At 46.8% G+C, this 17,479-nt stretch overlaps 2 protein-coding genes across 2 annotated transcripts; one reads left to right on the top strand and one right to left on the bottom strand.

Moving 5' to 3' along the window:
* Positions 1–5,664: 5,664 nt before the first annotated feature.
* On the top strand, positions 5,665–10,122 carry LOC123047358 (pentatricopeptide repeat-containing protein At4g01990, mitochondrial). Its single transcript, XM_044470893.1, has 2 exons — positions 5,665–6,203; positions 8,662–10,122. Exons 1-2 carry the CDS (start codon positions 5,928–5,930, stop codon positions 9,826–9,828), a joined length of 1,443 nt encoding a protein of 480 aa, XP_044326828.1. The 5' UTR covers positions 5,665–5,927; the 3' UTR covers positions 9,829–10,122.
* Positions 10,123–14,562: 4,440 nt separating this feature from the next.
* LOC123042693 (pyruvate decarboxylase 2) lies at positions 14,563–16,887 on the bottom strand. Its single transcript, XM_044465091.1, has 3 exons — positions 15,490–16,887; positions 15,093–15,399; positions 14,563–14,996 (listed from the first exon to the last, which is right to left on the bottom strand). Exons 1-3 carry the CDS (start codon positions 16,821–16,823, stop codon positions 14,826–14,828), a joined length of 1,812 nt encoding a protein of 603 aa, XP_044321026.1. The 5' UTR covers positions 16,824–16,887; the 3' UTR covers positions 14,563–14,825.
* Between the last annotated feature and the right edge of the window lie 592 nt (positions 16,888–17,479).

Consider the following 17,479-nt stretch of genomic DNA (forward strand, 5'->3'; position numbering starts at 1 on the left):
CGCCAACGGTCGTGCCAGAACGAGGTGGCGCGCCCGTCGCGGAGATCCACGCGGGTGATAGACCTGTACGTCGGGAGGCCGCTGAGAATGATGGCCCCAAGGAAAGAAGGAGCCGAGCAGGGGTCGCCAACATCTCTCCTGGTGGTGCTGAGAAACCACCGTTTCCACGGCGGACAGTCGGGTTGATGAAGCTTGTGGACGAAGTTGAGGAGCAGACACATGTTCTGCCGACGGAGATCCCGGATCCCGAAGCCGCCTTCCTGCACATCTGCACACACTTTATCCCAAGCAATTAGACAACGCGCACCGGAGCAAGTATCCTTGCCGGTCCAAAAAAAGGCACGACGCCTACGATCAATCAACTCAATCACACCAGAGGGAAGCAAGTACGAGCACATGAAGTAGGTGGGGAGGTTGTTGAGAACGGCATTACAAAGGACCATCCTACCCCCTGACGACAGGAGGAGGGCACGCCAACCAGAGAGGTAACGGTCAAAGGAGCGGATAAGAGGGTCGTAAGCGGAGATGGGAAGTTTCCAGGGGGAGAGGGGGAGACCCAGGTAGGGTTGAGGGAAGGAGGAGATGGGACAGCCGAGGGTAGTAGCCATGGCGGCTGACAGATCGTCGGGGCAGTGCATGGGAATAAACCCAGACTTGTGGAAGTTGATGGCCAGGCCGGTAGCAAGGGCGAAAGAGTCAAGGATGGTTTTGAGAGTCGCCGCCGACTGGGGGTCCGCACGGCAGAGGATAAGGGTGTCGTCGGCGTATTGGAGCACAGGGCAGGGGAGCGAGGGGTCAATCGGGTGAGCAAGCCTCCCATCCGAGGAAGCCGAGCGAATAAGACGCTGGAGGACATCGGCGACAAGAATAAAAAGGTACGGCGAAAGCGCGTCCCCTTGACGGAGGCCATTGCGGCAAAGGATCCAGTCCCCAGGGATACTGTTGAGAAGGACGGCGGTGTGTCCTGTAGAAAGAATGTCTCGGATCCAACCGCACCACCGGGAGTTGAATCCACGGGCTGAGAGAACGGAAAGGAGGCTGGACCAGTTAACCGAGTCGAAAGCCTTCCGAAAGTCGATTTTGAACACAATCGTGGGGGCTTTCCGGACGTGGCAGGCACGAAGGAGGTCGGCCGCGTAAACAATGTTTTCTGAAATACGCCGACCAGGAAGAAAGCCGGTTTGGTCAGGATCGACGAGAGAGTGAATGTAACGCTGCAGCCGAGTGCACAAGGCCTTGGTGATCGCCTTCATGATGCAATTTTGAAGGGAAATGGGGCGAAAGTCTTGGGGGGAACGAGCCGCCTCAAACTTGGGGAGGAGGACCAGGAAGGCACGGTTAATGCGAGAGAGGTCGAGAGACCCGGAGTAGAAGTCATGGAAGACCGCCTCAACGTCTGTCGCGATAGTGGCCCAGAAGGAGACATAGAAGGAGGGGCCGAACCCGTCTGGGCCGGGGCTTGAGAGACGATTCATGTCCAGGAACGCCTGCCGGATTTCCTCGGACGTGAAGGGGTTCGAGAGGTCATTAGGGAGGGTGGCAGAGTTGCCGTAGAGGTCCGATAGGGAGAAGTTCCAAGTACACGGGGAGGTCGTACCCAGAAGATCTTTGTAGTAGGCCCGGAGAGCACAAGCTTTGGACTCATGCGAGAAGAGGTCAACTCCATCGACAAAGAGAACAGGGATGCAGTTTTTCCGGAACCGGGAGGATGCGGAAGCGTGGAAGAAGCCGCTGTTCTCGTCACCAGCGACGGCGTAACGGACTTTGGCACGCAATTTCCAGTAAAGGACACGCTCTTTTACAGAGACATGGAGCGCGTCGGTAGTAAGAGAACGGAGAAGATTCTCCGTGGGGGAGAGGGGCCGACTCTCCTCAAGGCGGTCGAGGACACCGATGAGAACCCTACAATCTTGTTCCCGTTGGGCCACCGAAGCAGTCCTCCGAGTCCAGCGTTTACAGGCAAGCCGGACCTGGCGAAGGCGAGCAACCAGGCGGGCAGTTTGGTCGGCGCGGCCGGCGGAAGCCCACGCAGCAACGACTGCGGAACGAAAAGAGGCGTGAAAATCCCAAGACTTCTCGTATCGAAAAATGAGGGTTTTAGGGGCGGAGGAGGAGATAGTCGCGAGGAGGGGGACGTGATGATATTCAATGCATATTTGGCGGAAGTCCTAAGAAAACAAAACACGAAATGTGCAGAGGACCTCGTCCTCGAGAGACCTGGTCGGTGAACCTTAGTGTTGAGGTCGGTGACTCCGAATCGAGCTTCGCGCCCTGCCATTCCTGCAATAGCTCAAGATCTGCGGTTTTTTCTAACGATTTCGCTGTTAAGAGTGTTGGACTCGGTGTGTGTGTGGTTCTCTTGTGGAACAACGACTGGTTGGTCGGCCTAAAACGGTTTAACAACTCCCACATTGATGTAGTGATCCGGAATGAAAAGCTATGGGAGAAGGGGTTAGAGGTTCACCGGTTTCTATGGAAAGCCGGCAAGATATAAAAGGAAAAATACCCGGGAATCGCTCAAGTTTTTGAGGTGAGATTATGGTTATCATTGGCTTTGTGCCCGGGGTTTTAATGAGATTCTTGAGGCTCATGAACAATTTGCAGGTCATGGTCGTAAGGAACGGCAAATGGATGGATTCAGAGACGTTGTATATGAACGATTATATCGGTTTAGAGCTTAGAGTGGTGGCATACAGAGAACAAACCAGCCAAAAAATGCATGGACTAGACACGATGGTTATAATGGTGGGGTGGCAAATGCATGGGTACCTAGGACTGGAGATCTGGCTCAAAACAGTTAAAAACTCTGAGGTCCAAGCTTGAAAACTTAAGAGGAGAACCCGTGGGTTGTGGCCCGTCGAGAACGGAGAAAAGCTTGATGTGCAAAATCTCATAGTAGTTTTTATCCATGGGAGGGGCATTAGGTCCGCAACATGCTCTTATCCAATTTAAATAGGAAGGATATCGCAATACGACATATTTTCATGCGCGTGCAAAAGGGTGTCATGGAATTGACAAACTAAAGTCTCTGTTGGCTCAGTAGGACGGAGGTCTTTTGGCAGATCATAAAGAGACGAGGGCCTTGGCTATCGACTTCTATAAAAAAAATATTTTCACCGCCCAAGATGACACTAGGCCACAAGCGGTCACTTGTGCAATTGAGATTAAGGTGACCGAGGCTATGAATGAGAGATTGTGTGTTGTCTATGATGCACCCAAGCAAGTCCCCATGGACTGAAGGTTTCATAGCATGCTTCTATATTTGACATTTGCCTATTTTGAAGGATCCAATGTGTACAACGATCCGACTCTTCCTTGTGACGGGTAAGGCATCAACTGCAGTTTCCACAGGTACGTGTGATCCTATGATGCTTGAAAAGCCCTTGCGGCTAGAGAGGCGTTGCTCTCGTTGATGATTATATGTTCAGCGGATTCATATTGCCTCATGTTGCAAAGTGGCAGTGGATGACATCAACAACGAAGTTCAGTCAGCTATGGTGCCATCATACAAGAAATTATATACCGCTCCTTGGCGCTCACCATTTGCAATGTTGTTCATGAGTTTGGAATCTTGAATTTCGAATCTTATAACCTCGCAAAAGTATGCACTATTATCTCTTAGGGTTGACGTCATACTTTTTTTTAGGGAATGCCATCATGGCTACTTTATTGAATTGGTAATATAGTTACATCGTTTGCAATGGCATTCACCAGAAAATCTGGGGGTTCATCGACCCACTTACAAGCAGAATTACTATCATAAGCGTATTTTGCTAAAGAGTGGGCTACCTCATTAGTTTCACGAACACAGTGCATAAAATCTACAGATCCTATCATGCCAGCAAGGATAAAACAATCTGTGTAGATAGCTGATGTTTCACTCCATATCATGTCATGTCCTACACATGCATTGATGACCTCTGTTGAGTCGGATTCAATCTGAATTGAATGATAGCCCATGTCATTTGCAAGTAGTAGTCCATGGTACATAGCCAATACTTCAGCCGAGCATGCATCACTAATGTATGGTATAGGGGAACATGACGCAACCAGAAACACTCCATGGTCATCTCGTATAATTACTCGTCGCTCCTCTATTATCCTCAGTATGGAAATATGCATCCACGTTCACTTTAACTAAACCATCAGCTAGTTTCTTCCATGTTATTCCAACTTGTTTTATTGCTCCTGAACGTTTTTGCTCTCTGAAAATTTAGGTAGATCGCTTGTATAGCTAAAGAGCTCCTCTTACTTGGGGGACGTTGATTCTGGTGAGTCTGCTGCCTTCTTAGCCACCACATGTACCAGCAAGATACAACAATGCCCTCCTTAAGACCAACAGAAGGTAAATTAGGCATATTATTGTCAGGCAAACATAGCGAGTGTTCTAACACTGCTGAACCTGATCTATCAACCAACTTTGCATCTGAGATAAGCTCCGATAGTCCGAGTAAGCGCCACATCTCTACAGCACGGCCACACTGAAATAGCAAGTGATTGACATCCTCAGCTCCTTGCATATAGATTGGGCATTGGTCAATACTCCCAACATGTCTATTAGAAAGTATAGACTTGAGTGGTAGGATACCATGAAGCGCTCGCCAGCAGAAAATTTTGACCTTGCCTGGAGTTTGCATTTTCCATAAAATCGACCATATTGGGTTCTCCGATGATGGCCCAGCCCGCGGCATTCCAGTATGCTGAAATTGATGTTTCCACTCCAAATGGTATGTCGTTTAACAGAAAAATGTCCTGATCGTGTACCATGCCAGGCTACAAAATCAACAAATGAGTTATAGCTTAATGGAATTTGGAGAATGCGTGCAACATCTGTTGGGCTAAAAATATCACGGAGGAGTGCTTCATCCCACTTTTCAGTAATAGGACCTATTAGCTCATTGACCTTTGTAATCAAGACATCCGCTCTAGGGGTAATGACTTTCCTTGACGGGCTCGAGGGAATCCAGGGGTCATCCCAAATATTCACTTTCTCTCCATTCCCAATTCTCCAAATATGTCCTCGCTTAAAAGTTTGAATACCAGCATAGATGCTCTGCCAAGTGAACGAGGCCCCCTTTTTCAGTCCTACTGATAGTAAGTCTCCGGAGGGGTAGTATTTTGCATGGAGAACTCTGGCACATAAGGAATCTGGATCATCAAGCAGGCGCCAACATTGCTTAGCCAACATTGCTAAGTTGAAGGAGTGGAGGTCACGAAAGCCCATCCCTCCATCTTCTTTAGGAAAACATAATTTCCACCAAGCCCACCAATGCATTCTCTTGATTTTCATCATCCCCCCACCAAAATCTTCCGATTACATTTGTGATTTCTTTGCACACCCCTTAGAAATTTTAAATACAGACATTGCATACACAGGGATTGACTGAGCAACAGACTTTAATAGAATCTCTTTTCCTTCTATGGATAACAGCTTCTCATTCCATCCACATGTTCGTGAACAAACTCTTTCAACAAAATGATTAAAACAATCACTTCTGTCAGCTCCCACTAGAGCTGGTAACCCAAGGTATAAGTATTTATCTGACAGGGGTTGACCGTCATACTTGGTTAGGCGGTCATATAATCTTTTGTTTGTGCCCCTGTAAACATTGTGACGGGTTAAATAAAGCTCGTTTGAAAAAAAAAAACTACGAGGCGAGACATATCCCCTCCCGTCCGCGTGCGCGTGCCGCCGATCCGAGGTCGCTAGGTTTTCCGTCGGTTGGTGGGCCGAAAGCCCATGCCGCGCGCCGCACTCCTCCCTTCCCTCCCGGCGCCCCGCATCCGCCCATTTTCCTCGCCGGCGGCGGCTCCCTCGTCCCTAACCGGCGGCGGCTCTTCCGCTCCTCTTGCGGCGCAGGGTCGAGAGTTCGGAGGAGCGGTCGGTTTCCGAACACAACTCCCCCCCTAACCTCCAAGAACCGCCGATGCTGCGGACGGCGGCCACGGCGGCGTTGCGGCGCGTCTCGCCGCCGGCCTCGCAGGTTCCGGCAGGATTCGTGCACGCGGAGTGTCGCCAGGGCCCGATACTGCGGGCGGCGTGGCTCCCCCTGTACAGACGACTGTCGAAGCTGCCCCCGGCGGCGTGCGTGGCGCCGGAGCTCGACCGGTGGCTCCGCGAGAGACAACCGCTCTCCCAGCACCAGCTCCTCTCCTACGTCCGCAAGCTCCGCAACTTCAGGCATCACAGGCACGCCCTCGAGGTACCCCCCCCCCCCCCCCCCCCACCCCACCCCACCCCACCCCACCCCCCTTGGTTTCCAATGTGGCCGCGCCTCCATTTGATTCTTGGATCTAGTCTAGGACAGGCGACGCGGCCATCTACAGGTGGATTGGTGATTGAAATGCAAGCAAGGGTTCTGACCAACTACAAATGTAGCTTTAGATTTTGGCGACAGAAAACCTGAAACTTTATTCTGTTATACTGCAGTTGTTACCAACTGAATCTCAGTCTAGTGGTACCAAATGTTGGCTTCACCAATTAGTCTAAATTAGCAAATAAGTAGATTCTGAAGATGACAGTCTAAATTAGCGGTCTCCAGCTGCTACCTTAAAATGCTGATGCCTGGGGATAGTTTAGTTTTAGCTCAAGTGCTGTTTAATAAACAACAGCAAAAATTTAGGGCAGAGAGGATCGCAATGGTTATAGTGTCTGTCTTCACCATTAGCCACTTTGCCTGTGCAATCTGCGCAGGTACCCTACCCTGTAATTTATTCATCCACTTACCAGTATACCAGTAACTCATTGCCCCCGATAAAAATTCAGTCTTATTTTGTGGCACTCGGAACCCCACCCCAACCCCGCAGTTAGTTATGCATGTCTTTCGAAACTGGGCAAGGGAAGGTAGAAATGATCTTGGGAACGAGGATCACATCTCAGGGGGTAGTACGGAGGCAAAGATTCACCCTCCATGCTGCTTTTGGGACTTGTCCCGACTGAATCTAGGAGGCTCTGAAACTTTTCTGTGTTTGGACACTATTTTCTCTTGCCCTTACAATTATATGGACTTGAATTAATGGTAGGAACTGACCAGCTACCAAAGTCAATATGTCAGACTTGCAAACTCTAACTAGGATAAGTAAGATACGCTCTCTAATTAACATGGCTACACGCCTGCTGCTACTTCTGATTCCTGTGATGCTGCCAGCGCTGATTCTTGCTGATGAGTCTGACTCTGGTAGGACTTGCCCCAAAAGGCGTCCACAACGTTTCTCCCCTCGTTCTGAATCAACTCATCCTTGAGTTGGATGTCTGGATACTGACATTAAAGTTCTTCCAGCAGTTCCCACGGCACCTTTACTTTGTTGATTCGATACCCAGCTTTGTTCAGTGAGGGATTTGGGCGACATCAGAGGGTTGGGTGCCGCTGGTGAAGAGAAACAGGGGATCCTGAGCTTTGCTCGGCGTCTTTACCTTGTTTCTTTGGTACCTTGCTTTGTTCTGTCAGGGTTCCCTGTAAGTTGTTGGCTTTTTTCAAGTTGGGAGACGAACTTTTAAGTTGCAAGTAACGATTTTTGGTTTCAAGCTGGAGGCTTGGTCTCTGATGTATCCCTCTGGATCTTGTTGTGTTATCAGTTTTAGTGAGAAATGAGTTTGGGAGCGGCATTGCGTCAGCTGCTGCTGTGCGTCTCCGCTGAACCAGGAGCTCTCACATTGTCCATGGTTCGACTTTGTATGCACCACCTTGTCTGGGTAGGAAGCAGTCGCCTATGCAGAATGTCTGGGAGGGGCACAACCACATTAGCATGGTCTCCTTGATACTCCTTGAGCAGAGCCACGTGGACGGCATCATGTATCTTGGCACAGACAGAAATTGAAAATGACAGGCCACTGAATCAGTTCATTCCAAAATTTTAAAGGGCCCATAAAGGTTGCACTGTCTCCTTGACACATGGTACGGTAGCCCCCACCAAACCCGCTGGCCTACAGCATAGTCAACCTGGCAGTGGTTCTGGTCATATTGGTCTTTCATAACAGCCTGAACTTGCAGTAATCTTTCCCTTATTTCCTTGATAAACTCATCCCTATCCCTCATCTGATTATGAACAGCAGTTATCTTTGCCTTGTCTGGTTTACAGAATAAGAGTAGGTGACTCACTTAGCACAATGCTGAGGGCGCTCTCTAGTTAGGCAGCGAAATCACCTAAGTTTGACTGTCCAACTGTGGATGGAAAGTTGCGGTCATCCGCAACTTGATACCAGCCATATGGAATGACTCTTGCCAAAAGTTGCTGGTAGAAGTGCTCATCTGTGAATTTTATCTATTTAGTTTAGTTTGGTGAGTATATCTTCTGACTAGTATGATGGAAATTATTTTTATGGTCGGGTTGTTAAAAACGCCAGTAGTGCATCAGTTTTACATTCTTTGCTTTATGCAGAATCATGCTGCAAATCGGATTCGGAATATTTATATTAAAAAAATACACATGTCTTCAACTATCGTGAAAGTCTACTTTTATTTATATTTAACCCCTCTAAACTTTGTACGTCATCAGAAATCGCCAATTGTGTTTCTCTTGGAGTTGTGTGTACTTCTGTATATAATAGTTCCATATGGACCTTTTCTCTTTTTTACATCTAAGTATTTATCTGAAGCCCCCTTTCTAGCAAAGGGAACTTATTTTCACTATATTACGATTGACCATGTTGTATGTTTGCAGCTGATAGACTGGATGGAAGCTCGTGGGGCATGCTTGCTTACTGGGGATCATGCGTTGCGGCTTGACCTTGTATGCAAAATGAATGGGCTAGAAGCTGCCGAAGAATACTTCTCAAGTCTTCCGGATATGCATAAATCAGTGAAAACATATTCCTCTCTGCTTAACTGCTATGCAGAACACAAGCCAGAGAAAGGTCTGGAACTGTATGAAAAGATGAGAACCATGAACATCGTTCCGAGTACACTGGTGTACCAGAATTTGATGTCCTTGTACCTGAAGGCAGGCCAGCCAGAGAAAGTCCTCAGAACATTTGAAGAAATGCGAGGAAATGGCATACGAACAGATAATTTTACATACTGCATCCTGACAGAAGGCCATATTATGCTTAATGGCCCAGAATCCACCGAGAAGTTCCTGGAAGATTTCGAGAAGTCAATTCCGGTTCACTGGTCCATGTACACTGTGCTGGCTAACAACTACAATAAAGTGGGGCAGTTTGACAAGGCGGAATTAGCCCTAAAGAAAGCTGAGGAAGTCATGGACAAGGGTGAGATGTTTGCTTGGCATAATCTTCTCTCCCTCTATGCCAGTTCCGGCAATTTGTCCGAGGTCAAGAGGCTTTGGGTATCTCTGAAGTTAGCATTGAGGATATGTTCAAACAGAAGTTACCTAGTGATGCTTTCATCTCTGAAAAAGCTAGACGATTTCGACTCCATGCAGCAGGTCTTCCGGGAGTGGGAACTCACTCAACAGAGCTTTGATATGAGGATACCAAACGTGATGATTCAAGCTTACCTTGCCAAGGACATGACAGACGAAGCCGAGGCTCTCCGCCAGGCAGCCATGGCCCAAGGCCGTTCCAATCCTGTGACCTTCTACATATTCGCTGAGTCCTATCTGGAGAAATCCAGGATCGAAGCAGCGCTCCAGGTCTGGAGGGACGCAGAGAAGATAGTCAACACCCCAAACTGGGCACCGCGGCCAGAGCTCGTGAAGAGATTTCTGAAGCATTTCGAGGAGGCGAAGGATGTGGACGGGATGGAGTCGTTCTGCTCGTGCCTTGAGAAGCTGGAGTGCCTCGACGCAGATGCTCGGGACGCCCTGTCCCGGACCTATGTAGCTGCCGGCAGAACAAATCCCTCTATCAACGGAAGAAGACCAGGTTGAGACTAGACCTGGCTAGAAGCAAAGGCATGCCGTCGCGTCCCACCGTTGTCGAAACAACTTTTCCGGCCCTTTAATTGTTTGGCGTTGATGGCCTGAGCATGAGCTTTATAATTTTGCCCTTTAGTTTCATGCTGATAGTCTTTAGTTCCCCTTTAGTTTCATGTTGATAGCCTTGCCCTTGTGGCATCAGAGAGATAAACATGTACTCTACTTACAAGCTGGTTATATACATGTTGAGGATGGCAACCAGAATTATTCATGTTGAAGCTACTAACTATTCCATTCGTTTCAAAATAAGTGTCTCAACTTTGTACTAACTTTAGTGGGCAGTTTGAGAATTTTCTGCGGACTACATGTTTATGAGCAGAGGGTCAACACTAGTAGCAGTGCCCGCGAAATATGTAGTTGAAATTCTCTTGTTTAGTGCCATACTTAAAGGAGGGGGTATATCTCTAAAGTAGTCCCACTAAATATTCATCAACACAAGTAATGGAATGAAACAAAATTACATACACCCTTGAAAAAAAACAGTACTACAAGTAGATTTTTTGGAAAGCAGATGGAAAGATCTGTATTGCAAATAGTTCATATTAAAGTATCCTAGACATCTTATCTTTGTGAATGGATAGAGTAGTTAGCAACACCATCAGGTGTCTACTGCTCTCTGTTCCTTGTCCACAGATGGCAGTACCAAAAAGTTCGTTTGATAAGAAACCAATTGTCAATCTGCTGCATGGCTAAATCTAACTTGTCTGTCCTTTAATTCGATCATGGTAAAACCTATAAAAATGAAATATACACACTATGTGATTATTATTTTGTAAATAATAATCTAATAAAATTAATTTGGTGTTTTAGATATTAATATAGTTTTTTGACGGCATTTTCAACCACAATGTATAAATTGGCTCCTCCAATGTGCGCGGCGCGTCTGGTCAATGTCCGGGCATGTCCGCTTTGAATCCTTACTTTTTATGACACACAACCACACCCTTCAAATTGTTCTCCGCACATTATGGCATTTCAATGAGCTACTTGTATGTGACACTGCCAAAGCACACAACAGCGACGAATATGGCACACGGGGCCGGTGGATGATAGTTGATGCTGCAGTCTTCTTTCCAAAAAGCAAAGGAATAGTGGCTGCAGGTGGGGTCATTGGTTACCAGTACTTGGCATGGAGCGTTGCGTGGGCACGCCCGCAACTTCTCATATTGCCCCCACATAATGATCTGGGTTTTAGGAGTGTCGGTCAGTCGGTTGTTTAGAGAGGAAGTGAGGGTTCTGGTTGGGATATTATTTTTTTACCGGGTACCAACCGTAGATGTTTCGAACGGAAGAAAATCATATGCGACCGGGTCGTACGCTCGAAACGGAACGACCCATTCCATCGCACGCCACGTGGATCCGCGAATCTCAAGGCAACCACTACCATCTTCTTCCCTGTCAGGCCATTTTTTTTTCATGCAATTTTTTTTTCGAAAAAATGTTTTTCCAAAAGTTAGGAAAGACCGATGGAAACCGAAACATAAAAAAAAACCCGTTTAAAATGCAGAAAACGCGTGCGAAAAAACCCCCCGAAGGGAGCGTCCAGAGCGCGACACGTGGCGGGCGGGCTAAGAGCGCGCCAAATGGCGCTGATCGTTGTGAGGCTCTCAAAGAAGTGCTCATCAACTAGTTGCTCTCTAATCGAACATGCCTCCTCACCCTCGAGGCCTGGTACATACACTGGCAACAAGCGATTTTCAAAATGATACTTAAAATAGAAAACGTATGCGATGGAGCCGAACCAGCAACCTCACTCAGTGTAGTCGCGTAGCCAACCAGCTAGCAATTGAGTATGGCTAAACAGGAGCGTAAAATTTGAAGTAGTATGTACAGCCGCAGATCTGTTTATTTTTTTCAACAATTCTTGGGGAAAATGTGAACAATTTTTCTTAAAATATTTGAATAATGTTTGAAAATCACAAATAAATTTAGAAATTCGAACAAATTTTAAAACCTGAACATTTTCTGGAATACATGACCAATTATTGAAAACATGAACAAAATTAGAAATTACAAATAATTATTGATTTTTATATACGACGAACAATTCCAAATATACATTGAACATTTTTTATATACTTTGAACAATTTTTAGATACACATTGAACATTTTTGTGATATATGTTGGAAAATATTTAAATACTTATTTAACAACTTTTAAATGTAAGTTGAACATTTTGCAATCGACGAGCCTTCCGTCTCCTGTGATGTGCCGTGATCCACCTCATTGACCGGGCCAACCCTGATTCATGATAATAATTGTTTGATTGTACAAAATAGAATAGAAGTATGAGGGGAGGTGTATGGACCAGGTGCAAGGAGTAGCATGCCGAGATTAGTTTTTGAAGTTTTTGAACATTTCCTTGCGTGGGCACAATGATTGGTGTGACATGCGGTGGCGAACCCATCGCCTTGGGATTGACCACATTTGAAGCGTTGTCATCAGGTAGGCATCATGGTGACCGTTGGCAGGGTGGGAAAAAGGATAAGCGGCAACATGGTCGAACGTCATGTCGAATTAGAGGACGTGAATCTGTTAGGAGTCTTGAGCCATGCTTATTGAAATAGAGTCATGATATTTTTTCTTCGGTTGCAACGCATGGGCATATTTGATAATAAATAAAAATGAACAACTGAGATTGCGACTTGTGCACTGTGAAGGACCTGCGCAAACCACATCAACATGGAAAGTTAGTTGTCTATTACGCATCACTAATCTTTATCTAGCTAACCAGACTGCAATCAGTGCGGCCAATTTTCCACATGCTAGTTATTTTTCGTTTTTTAGAAAAATATTCAAACTATAGTCACAATATTAAATAAATAGTTAATGACCCCTCAATTTTTTAAATATTCACAAAATTAAAATAATACAAAATAATTAATAAAATGGTTTCACAATATTTGTAAGGATTCACACATTTAATAAAATAAATTTGCAATTTTTAAAAGTTATACATTTTTTAAATGTTAATCAATTTTCAAAATCTTCATGTTTTAAACACATATCACGTGGCCCTTTTTTGAAATTTTAGTTCTTTTTCCTTTTTTACTTGACACTGTGATGCGTGGGTTTGTTTTTGGCTTTTATTAGTTCTAAAACTTATGCAAATTATTGTAATGGTAATAAAAATAAAGCTACAATCTTCTTGTCTCAGACCTAATATGCGTAATTTTTTTATTTTAAAACACATTAATGTAATTAAAAAATATTTACCTATTATCATTAAGTCAGGTAATTAAAATGTTTTTTTAACTAGACAAATGTATATATAGTTTAAAAATTACTAATTTAAATATAAGAATGTATAAAATCCTGGAGGTACACTAGGCCATTGTTTTTTTTCACACATATTTTAATATTTATTTTTATTAAAAATATATCTTTTGACAAGCACATATACTTTTTATAAAACAAGCGAACACCTTTTACAAGTAGAAATACATTTCCTAAAAGCATGGACACTTCATATACTACCTGAATATTTTGCAATTTCTAAAATAAAAAAACTAACATGTGGAGAATGGGTGCACTAACTGCAGCACATTTAACTCCACGGTTGTATCGGATATATAAACCTTTGCAGTGCGTAAAAGACAACAAAATTACATGGGCGAATTGGTTGGTGCATGTCCTTCGTGGTGCACTGGTCGCCTGTTCGAATATTGACTTTACAATTTTTTACAATATTTTAGTTTATTTGAGTTGTGCATTGACAGGTGGGGCCCAATGGTCATTGAGACGCACACTCAGTCCCGACATCTTCTATATCTAAATAGGTAGCTTCCACTAATACATTTCTCTCAACATGCAAGCATGACACTTCATCATTCAACATGCAATTATCAGTAATAAAAATTTGCCTCAACATGCAAACATGCATGCTTGAAAATTTCATTCTATACTGCTATTTACATTTAATCCTTATATTATTACCTCCATTTCCTAAATATAAGTCTTTTTAGAGATTTTAATATGAACTACATACTGATGCATATAGACACACTGTAGAGTGTAGATTCACTGATTGTACTCCATATGTAGTCTATATTGAAATCTCTTAAAAACTTATATTTAGAAACGGAGAGAGTATTTCAAATATTCATTTATCATATAACCAAAACTTCACTGCAATATTGCAAAACAGTCCCGCAACAATGTACGAGGCATCATCTAGACGCGATTCAAACCGTATTTGAACCATATCACCAAGTTATAGAACCAGTTCGGTGTATTTTTTAAGTTTAGGATCCAAAGTGAACGTCGATGGTAAGTTTAGGCACCACTAGTGTTATTATCTCTATAAATTAGTGCACCAGCCTTGAAGTAAATGGGTGGCCACACGCATGCGCGCCCTTGTGAATTTCCGCTTTATTTGGCAGTCCCTTACATTTTCTACTCCGCCCGTTTTAATTTATAAGCTCTCTACATATTTTGAGATTTGGATTTCACCAATAAATTTAACCCGGCAACGCTGCAAGTCCAATTTGCCAAACAATCGGCTCAATATTGTCTCTATTGGATGACATGTATTAACTAGTCTAGTTAGGAAGTAGCAACCAAGATATAATAATATTGACAAGATCGAGTCCTACCAAAAGCAAGAAAAGGACTATTGAATACTGATGCAGCGAATTAATATGTTGAAGCTATGAAATGTTTTTTTTAAAATATTTTTTTTGATCTATTCATCAACTGTGAAAGTAGTATAAAGAATATCACAAGTAAAAATTTCATCCATATCCGTAGACGACCTGACAACAAGTACAAGCATTCAAGTGAGTCGAAGGCGCGCCGCCGTCCCTCAACATGCTATTTTTGGTCCAATAATTCTATTTTCCAATGGGGCTAGGGAAACACGGTTACCCGGCAGTAACCAAAACCTTCACGTGAAGTTTGCATCCATGGGCATGTCATCAATGACTCGCCGTTTCAAACTGACCCACATCTAGTACTGCGGATTGGGCGGCCTGGAGTTGGCCGTGCCGACCCTGGACCCCCATTCCAGTACCTCCTTGCTGGTGTCGTCCTTGTGCACGACCACCTCAATGAAGCACAGGCAGTCCTGCTTCCCCTTCGCCGTCTCTATCGCGGCTGTCAGCTCCTCCTCGCAAGTCGCCTGTATTGCATATGCCACAGCACCATCCATCGATTGGTCAGCCTTAACCAAGCTAGCTAGTTTTCTGATGCCATGCACGAATGTTGGAATACGTACCTTGGCGGTCCAGCACATGCCCTCGCCGTTGTGGATGGCGTCGACGAGCCCCGTGTAGTTCCAGTTTTTGATGACGTTGTAGGGCCCGTCGTGGATCACCACCTCAATGGTGTACCCGCCGTTGTTGATGAGGAAGATGATGCTCTTCTGCTGGCACCGCAGCATCGTCGACACGTCCTGCGCCGTCATCTGGAAGCTCCCGTCGCCGATGCAGGCGATCACGCGCTTGCCCATGGCGGCCTGCGCGTACCCTAGCAACGCCCCGACGGACCACCCGATGGACCCGTACTGCATCTGGAACTCGTACCTGCAGCTCATGTTTTAATTCAGCGGGCGATGGAGATGTGTCAGTGAGTCAGATCATGGGGAACGTCCGTGGAGCGGGGTGCATGCTTACCCGCAGCCGTCAGGGAGCTTGAGCTTCTGGCAGTTGAACCATGAGTCGCCAGCCTCGGCGATGACGGCGCTGTCACCGGTGAGCATCTGCTGGATGTGCTTGAACAGCACGTTGACGCGCAGCGGCTCCCCGGGCTCGCTCTCCCGCGGCAGCCCCTGCGGCACAAAGATCCTGTTGTAGTTGTCGAATGCCGTGGTGTTCCTCTTCATGCTCACGCGCTTGGCTAGCTCCGACAGGAAGTCCTTCATCATGACGCACCCGAACGTCGGGCCGTTGCCGACGGTGACGCGCTCGGGCTGCACAATCACCGCCTTCTCCTTCTTGAGCAGGAACGAGTATCCCACGGAGCTCTGGTCGTTGAAGATGGGGCCGGCGATGAGGTACGCGTCCGCCGACTCCACCATCTCCACGCAGAAGGACGTGCTGACCGCGCCCCAGTAGGTCCCGATGAACCGCGGCAGCGTCTCCGGCACCAGCCCCTTCGCCGACGGCATCGTCGCCACCGCGTACCCGCTCGCGTCCGCCAGCTCCGCGAACGCCGCGGCCGCCTTGGCCACCCGGAGCTTCGGCCCCGCCACCATGACCGGCTTCACCGCCTTGCTGAGGAACTCCACCGTCGCATCCAGCGCCGCCTCGAGTCCCATCTGGTTGCTCTGCCTCGGGACGATGCAGTAGGGGATGGGGTTGCCGAAGAAGGTGGGGTGGGGGACGCCGGGGAGGTTGCAGGCGACGCTGATGTAGACGGGCTTGCTCTCCCTGAGAGCCGTCGCGATGGCCTTATCGACCTGCTCGTGAGCGTCGTCCAGGTTGTTGATGACGACCTGGTGGCATGTCACGGGCTGGAAGCAGCGGAGCTCCTGGGAGAAGTCGGGGAGGCCGATGGTGTGGTGGAGGATGCGGTTGGTGCCGTGGTCGTTGGAGTTGGGCCCGCCGACGATGCAGATCACGGGAAGGTTCTCGCTGTAGGCGCCGGCGATGGCGTTGAGCACGCTGAGGCCGCCAACGGTGAAGGTGACGGCGCAGGCGCCCACGCCCTTGGCGCGCGCGTACCCGTCGGCGGCGTAGCCCGCGTTGAGCTCGTTGCAGCAGCTGACGAGGCGCAGGCCGGGCTCGGCGATGAGGTGGTCGAGGAGGGTCAGGTTGAAGTCGCCCGGCACCGCGAACACGTCGCTGACGCCCACCTCCACCAGCCGCCGCGCAAGGTGACTGCCCAGCGTGGCCTCGGCGGAGGGGATCGTGGGCGCCGGTGATGACGTGTGGAAGGCCGCGGGGCACGCCACCACGCCGTTTCGTACCGCCTTGGGCCGGTCCACCGATCCGATACCATTGTCCATGATCAAGAAACAAGATTCAAGATGCTACATACGCCGGTACGGTACGCGAGGAGAAGGAAGAGAGTAGGAGTACACTCTCTTGGGATGGTTTGGCCTGTATGTAGGACAGATCTAGCATAAAATCTAAAAAGTGCATACGCACTATTTGGTTGAATGAAGTGGCCGCGTCTTACATGCATGTGGGTGTTAATATTTTCAAAAATGCTGGACGTACAAAAGATTACAGGATTTTATGGGCTCTTTTCATCTAGTAACCAATCACAAACTTGCCCCCCTGATTTTTCAAGGGGTTGGGCCGTGTTCCTCACCTATTGACCAATCAAATTAACCCTCCTTGTAAAACCTTGTAACTCTTTTGTACGTGTAGCGTTACTCTAATTTTTTTGTCTTCTAGTGCATGTGGCTGTTAGCATTAAATGCGTTCATACTGATCCACGCCTATTCATTTCAGAGTTTTAAATTTTAAAAAGTCATATCTTTCAATCCGCGCGTCGGAATTCAGATCCGTTTTCACTGCTGGAAATCTTGCGACGAGATCTGTGAAACTAAATCCGGAATGACTATGTTTCGACAAATTTTTTTGATGCCAACTTTGGTGCTATATGGTGCAACTTTAGTACTGTATTGTGCAATTTTAGTACTATATCGTGCAACTT

Source organism: Triticum aestivum, chromosome 2B, assembly GCF_018294505.1.
Source record: "Triticum aestivum cultivar Chinese Spring chromosome 2B, IWGSC CS RefSeq v2.1, whole genome shotgun sequence".
Classification (NCBI taxonomy): domain Eukaryota; kingdom Viridiplantae; phylum Streptophyta; class Magnoliopsida; order Poales; family Poaceae; genus Triticum; species Triticum aestivum.